General features: G+C 39.0%; 1 protein-coding gene across 1 annotated transcript in view; it reads right to left on the bottom strand.

The window, feature by feature from the left end:
- Positions 1–7,580, bottom strand: part of SFI1 (SFI1 centrin binding protein) — a 120,328-nt gene that overhangs the window by 55,975 nt on the left and 56,773 nt on the right. The window contains exon 7 of the mRNA XM_042782711.1: positions 602–704. Coding sequence (XP_042638645.1) covers positions 602–704 — 103 coding nt within the window. The remainder of the gene's footprint in view (positions 1–601; positions 705–7,580) is intronic.

Below are 7,580 nucleotides of genomic sequence, written 5' to 3'. Positions count from 1 at the left end.
CCTGTGCCTTCCAGCCAACAATAGACAGGTATACGAGCTGAACATTTCCCTGAGGTAGATACACTCCTTGGAGAGAACAATCATGGGAGAAAGAAGGGCTGCTTATGCACAGGGAGACAGCTCAGGGGGCAGAAGTGCATGGAGGGAAGGACACTGGGAAGAGGTAACTATCAGGAGGAAGTAGGAGGGGAGATGTTGCATTGTGGTAAACTGTGGTCAATGTCATGAGACAAAGTGTATGCGAACTGCTATATGGAAAGTGTATTTGCTCTGTAAATTTTCATCCAAATCACAATAAATAGAAAAAATAAATAATTTATAAATCCCTTCCCAGTTCCACAATTACCAGAAGCACTTTAAAAGTCATTGGTCATCACATCTAGGATGAGACAGTGCATGGTCTTAATAGCAACTTTTTGTCAGTTGAAGAGCCCAGGTTTCCATGGTGCTTCTGCCCCTTCCCCTGTAGCTGTCTGAGCTGATGTAAGGGCTAAGAGTGGAGAAGGAACAGCATGATAATTGGCTGTCCACTGGGCTCTGTGTTTGTGTGGAGAGGGGCTGTGCAACATATAGAGGATGCCAAACTGAGGCCTAGACATACCTGCAGCTGGAGGCTCAGGGCTCTGTGCTTCACAGCTGAGATGTAGAGGGCGTGACCCATGAGGATCTGTTCTAGGCGCCGCCTCCACTCACTCCACCATACCCTGTCAAAGAGCAAATTGAAGATGGGACCAATGAGGAAAAAACCATCCAGAAAGACAAAGACAAAGACAAAGGCAGGCAGGCAGGCCTGGGCCTCAGACCTTCAGCTCAAGTACCTCTCCTTCAACATGTGATCTCTAGACTGACACCTGCTAGAGTCAGTGTCGAAAATAACACAATCAAGAAACAGTCACAGGACTGCTGATTAGGGGCTGCACACTGATGCTCTGTTTGCCTCACACAACTTTTAAACATATACTGGCAACATTTAAAAAGCAGGGGATTTTTTTCTGTAAGTCTCTTTCTTGTGCTCTTTTTTTTTTCCTTTTCTCCCCTTCCCAGATTATACTTTCTTTTTTCACATTTGTCCTTGGGTTTTTTTTTTAATTTCCATTCTTTTTTTTTTTTTTCTTCCTGTGGTTGGTTGGTTGTGCTTTTTTTGTATTTTTTTTTCTTCTGTAGTATTTATTATTTATTGCTGTTTTCTGTCCCACCTGCTGGGAGACAGCAACTATACCTACACTCCACAACTTCTGTAGCCCCATCCACAGAATGAGGGTCATCACCTGTTTCTGGACCAACTACTCAATGATAGATGGCAGCCAATACCAGCCCAACACACTCTCAACTGCTCTACATGAAGGACAAACAGAGAACTACACACACATTCTCATCCTCTGTCACACCCACTAAGAGACAGATGAGATAGGTGACAGCCAAAGTGCTGTCAAACTAGCAAACAGAGTAGCACACCAGACCTGCTCACTCAGATATATCAAAACAAAATAGACCAAAAACACAAAAACAAACAAACCTGGGTAAATCATACAAATATACGACCACCAATTCAATATAAATACAATGACATCACAATGTCTACAGACAATTGACAAATCAATAAATCCCAGTTCACACAAGAAGCAAGATAAATATTTCACAAATAGGTAACACATTAAAAGGGCAAAGGAATAGAATTGGAAGAATAGAAGATAAAATTCGTAAGACAAATCTATCAATACCATTTTGTTAAGGGAAAAATCAGAAAAAAGGACAAAAAATCATAAAGAAGCCTAAGATTTATGTGGGACACCATCAAGAAGAATAACGTATGTATGATTGGAATTTCAGAACAGGAAGAGAAAATAACACCAGAGAGAAAACTGTGTAAGATTTGGTGGAAGAGAATTTCCCTAATATGATGAAAGATGAAAAGATATCCACTCAAGAAGTTCAATGAACTCCAAACAGGATAGACCCCAAAAGAAAATCACCAAGACATCTCATCATCAAATTCACCAAAACCAAAGACAAAGAATCCTAAAAGTAGCATGTGGAAAAGCAGAAAGTTACCTACAAGGGGCAACCAATAAGACTAAGCTTGGATTTCTCAGCAGAAACTATGCAGGTGAAAAGACAAAAGGATGGTATTTATAAAACCCTGCAATAGAAAAATTTCCAACCAAGAATTATGTTGTTGTTGTTGCTATATGCCATCGAGTCAAACATGACTCATAGCGACTTCTCCTTGGGTTTCCGAGGCAGTATCACTATGGAAGTAGATTGCCTCATCTTCCTTCCAAGGAGTGGCCGGTGGGTTTGAACCGCCAGCCTTGTGGTTAGCAGTCAAGTGCCTTAGGCACTACGTTTTGAGAGCTCCCTTGAATTATGTACCCAGCAAAATTGTCCCTTAAATATGATGGTGGAATTACGACCTTTCTAGATAAGCAGAAATTAAAGGAGTTTCTGAAAACCAGAGCAACCTTACAAGAGATGCTAAAGACAGTCCTTTGGATAGAGAACCAATAACAGCCAACAACTGACCATTAACACACATGATGACATAACCCAGAAACCAACCCAGTTATAGAAGTATCCAAAGTAAATAAGCCTACAAGATTGTAACAGGAAACTAGAGACATCAATTGACAAATGAAGACAATGATAAACCAAAAAGGGGGAAAAAACTGTGTAGCTACAGAACTTCTAAATGGTAGGGAAGTCAAGACAACTACAAGATAGAATGGACTGTTCTAAACTTGGGAAGAAATTATAAATCACAGGGTAACCTCAAAGAAAAGTGATAAACCTTCATATCAAAATTAAAAAGATGACCAGTACAAATAGTTAGCAAATACTAAAACAATAGCAATGAAGGACATGATAACATGATTCATAAACAAAATGAGCTCAGGACAGAAAATTATATGGAACAAAAAAATCAACATCACGAAAAAGGACGTAACAAAATGACAGCAAGAAATTCATACTTGTCAATAATTACGTATCTGACAAGGGACTTATCTCTAAAATTTATAGAAAACTCCAACACCTCAACAACAAAAAGACTAACATTCCAATTAAAAAATGAGCAGAAGACATGAATGGACACTTCACCAAAGAGGATATTCAGGGGGCCAGCAAATACATGAAGAAATGCTCATGATCATTAGCCATCATAGAGATGCAAATCAAAACAACGAGATACCATCTCACCCCAGCACTAATGGCAAAGTTCAATAAGACACAAAATGGTGGATGCTGGTGAGGATGTGGAGAGATTGGGACTCTCATACATTGCTGGTGGGACTGTGAAATGATACAACCACTGTGGAAAACAGTATGGCGATTCCTTAAAAAGCTGGAATTAGAAATATCATTTGACCCAGCAATCCCATTACTATGTATATATCCTAAAGAAGTGAGAGCCAAGACAAGAACAGATATATGCATACCCATGTTCATTGCAGCACTATTTACAATAGCAATAAGATGGAAACAATCTATGTGAACAACAACAGAAGAATGGATAACCAAACTATAGTACATACACACAACAGAATACTATGCAACCCTAAAGAATAATGTTGTTGTTGTTGTTATGTGCCGTCGAGTCGGCCCCGACTCATAGCGACCCCTCCTTGGGTTTCCGAGGCAGTATCACTACGGAAGTAGGATTGCCCAACCTTCCTTCCGAGGAGTGGCTGGTGGGTTTGAACCGCCAGCCGTCTGGTTAGCAGGCAAGTGTCTTAGCCACTATGCTACCAGAGCTCCCAAAGAATAATGTAGACTCTGCAAAACACCGCATAACATGGATGAACTTGGAGGACATTACGCTGCGTGAAAGAAATCAATCACAGATGGATAAATGTAATATTAGTTCATTGCTGTGAAAAGTCACGGAAAGGTTTATATATGGACGGGAACTAACTTTGTTGGTTACCAGGGGTGGGAGGGGAGTGGAGGGAAGGGAACACTGCAAAAAAAAAAAAAGCATTGACCCATGTCACTTCGTGTATTTTCACTGTACATAAATTATATTTTAATAAAATGCATTCAAAAATCAAATAAATGGTGCCGGCAAAACTGGACGTCCATTTAAAGAAAAATGAAATAGGCTCCACATCTCACACCACGTAAAAAAACCTAAAACCATAAAGGCCATCAAAGAAAAGGTAGGGACAAAATTAGAAGCCCTATTTCAGGGTATAAATACACTATCAAACATAACTGAAAACACACAAACACCAGAAGATAAATAGATGACTGGAACCTACTAAAAATTAGACACTTATGCATATCAAAAAGTTTCACCAAAAAACCAGAGAACCCTCGCACTGAGAAAATAATATTGGAAATGACATAACGGACAAGGGGCTTATCTCCGAAAACTTACAGAAAACTTCAACACCTTAACAACAAAAAGACAAATAATCCCATTAAAAAATGGGCAGGGCACACGCATGGTATTTTAAATGGCTTGGTATTGGCACAATGATAGACACATACACCAATGGAACAGAATAGAGAACCCAGAAGTAAATCCATCTACCTATGAACAGACACTTCACCAAACAAGATATTCAAGCAGCAAATACACACATGAAGAAATGCTCACAATTAGCCATTAGAGAGATGTAAATCAAAACAACGAGATATCATCTCACCCCAGCATTAATAGGAAAGTTCAAAAAAACAGAAAACAATGTTGATGAGGATGTGGAGACTGAACACTCAAACACTGCTGATGGGACTGTAAAATGGTACAAACACTGTGAAAAACGGTATGGTGTTTTCTTACAAACCTGGAAATAAAATACCATATGATCCAGCAATCCCACTACTAGTTACATATTGTAGAGAAATCAGAGCCATGACACGAAGGGATATATGCACACCTATGTTCATTGCAGCACTATTCACAACAGCAAAAAGATGGAAACAACCTAAGTCCCCATCAATAGAGCAGTGTATCAACAAATTATGGTACATACACACAACAGTTTATTATGCAATGGTGAAGAATAATGATGAATCTGTGAAATATTTCATAATACGACTGAACTTAAAGGACATCATGCTGAGTGAAAACAGTCAATCACAAAAGGTAAATATTGTATGAGACCATACTGTAAAAAGGCAAGAAAAGGTTTTCACAAAAAGAGAAATATTCTTTGATGGTTACCAAGAATGGTGGGGAAGGGAGGGTAAACCACTAACTAGAAGGTAGGCACATATTTTCTTGGGTGAAGAGGAAGGTGAAGAAATAAATAAAAATCAGATTATATTGAATAATTGGCAAAGAAGGTCTGACAACTATTGATCAGCTGGGCCAACAAGTGGTAGCTTTCTAGTCTTGATGGACCCCTCCCCTTCCTACCGGGCTGGCCAGGTTTTCATTTTAGTTGTAGTTTCTTTCCTGTTCATTATTTTCTAATTCACTGCAGGAAAACAGTAATGAGGAAACGAGAGTCTGTAGCCTCTGCTTTATTCAAATACCTACTTTTCCTGGTGACTCTAACCTACAAACCTCTCTTTCCTCCTCACCTAGGTCATGCTTACCTGAATCACTCACTTCCATAATTCAAGCAGTCTTGCATTATATCTTTTTAAGCACTTCAGGAATTATCAATTCCCTGAATGCAGTCTAGTAACCAATACAGGACCAGGAACATTACAGGTCCTCAATAAATATACAATGAATAAATGAATGCATATAGGAAAATATCCCCCATAGACTAATTGAATTAGATGTTTATTAAGTATTTAAAACACTTGCTGACCACTGAAATTCTGTGTATCATAGTAAATATTTACAGATATTACTTTATTCCTGAAACAACTCTGAAATTGGGTGCCTATTTAACAGATGACACCACTCATCTGTCAGTCTGTACTGTGGTGGCTTGCATGTTCTCGAGGCTAGAGGCAACACCACCATTATTTCAAATACCAGCAGGGTCAACCATGGTGGACAGGTTTCCGCAGAGCTTTCAGACTAAGACACTTGGAAGAAGTGGGGGGCATCCACTTCTCAAAAGAATTGGCCAGTGAAAACCATATGAATAGCAGTAAAACACTGTCTGAAATATTACTGGAAAACTTTATGAATTGTCCTGAAACACTATCCAGTATAGTATTGGAGGATGAACCCCTTAGGTCCGAAGGCTGAGGAAAAGCTGGCTCCTCAAAATAGAGTTGATCTTAATGATATGGATGTGCTTTCAGGACCTCCATTTGCTGATGTGGTGCAACTCAAAATGAGAAGAAACAGCTGCCAATATCCATTAGTAATTGGAACATAGAGTATACAAAGTACGAATCAAGGAACATTGGAAGCTGTCAAACATTAAATGGAATGCATAAAGATTGATATCCTAGGCATTAATGAACTGAAATGGATTGATTTTGGCCACTGTGAATCAGACAACCACAAGATCTACTATGCCAGGAATGACAAATTGAAGAGGAATGGTGTGGCAATCATCATCACAAAGAACGTTTCAAGAGCTATACTGAAGTTCAATGCTGCCAGTGATAAGATAATATCCATATGCCTATAAAGAAGACCAGTTAATACTACTATTATTCAAATTTACACACCAACTACCAAAGTCAAAGATGCCGAAATTGAAGGTTTTGACTAACTTCTACAGTCTGAAATTGACCAAATATGCAATCAAGATGTGTTGATTATTACTGGTGATTGGAATGAGAAACCTGGAAACAAAGTAGTCAGAAAACATGACATTGGTGATAGAAATGATGCTGTAAATCTCATGATAGAATTCCGCAATACCAATGATTTATTCAACGCAAATACCTTTTCTCAACAACATAAATAATGGCTATACACGTGGACTTCACCAGATGGAGGACACAGGAATCAGATTGACTACATCTGTGGATAGAGGCAATGGAGAAGGTCCATATCTTCACCAAAACCAGGCCAGGAGCTGACTGTGGAACCGACCATCAACTGCTCATATGCAAGTCCAAGTTGAAGCCGAAGACAAATGAAACAAGTCCCATGAGAGCCAAAATATGACCTTGATTATATCCCTCCTGAATTTAGAGACCATCTAAGGAACAGATTTGATACACTGAACACCAGTGACTGAAAACCAGACAAACTGTGGGATGACATCAAGAGCGTCATACATGAAGAAAACAAAAGGTCATTAAAAAAACAGGAAGGCAAGAAAAGATCAGAATGGATGTAAGAATCTGAAGGAAGGTTGGGCATTCTACTTCCGTAGTGATACTGCCTCAGAAACCCAAGGAGGGGTCACTATGAGTTGGACCTGACTCGAGGGCAATGAGTTTGATTTGTTTGTTTTGGATGTCAGAAGAGACTCTGAAATTTGCTATTGAATGGAGAGGAACTGAAGCAAATGGAAGAAATGATAAGATAAAAGAGCTAAACAGAAGATTTCACAGAGTGGCTGGAGAAAACAAAGTCAATTATTATAATGAAATGTGCAAAGACCTGGAATTAGAAAACCAAAAGCAAGCCTCGAGTTGCAATACTGAAAGATTCTATGGGCAAAATATTGATGATGCAGGAAACATCAAGAGAAGATGGAAGGAATACACAGAGT

The sequence above is a fragment of the Orycteropus afer genome, unplaced genomic scaffold (genome assembly GCF_000298275.1).
Source record: "Orycteropus afer afer isolate SDZICR_OR568_19922 unplaced genomic scaffold, OryAfe1.0 scaffold00420, whole genome shotgun sequence".
In the NCBI taxonomy this organism is placed as follows: Eukaryota; Metazoa; Chordata; class Mammalia; order Tubulidentata; family Orycteropodidae; genus Orycteropus; species Orycteropus afer.
This window is presented reverse-complemented; position numbering and strand designations above follow the sequence as displayed.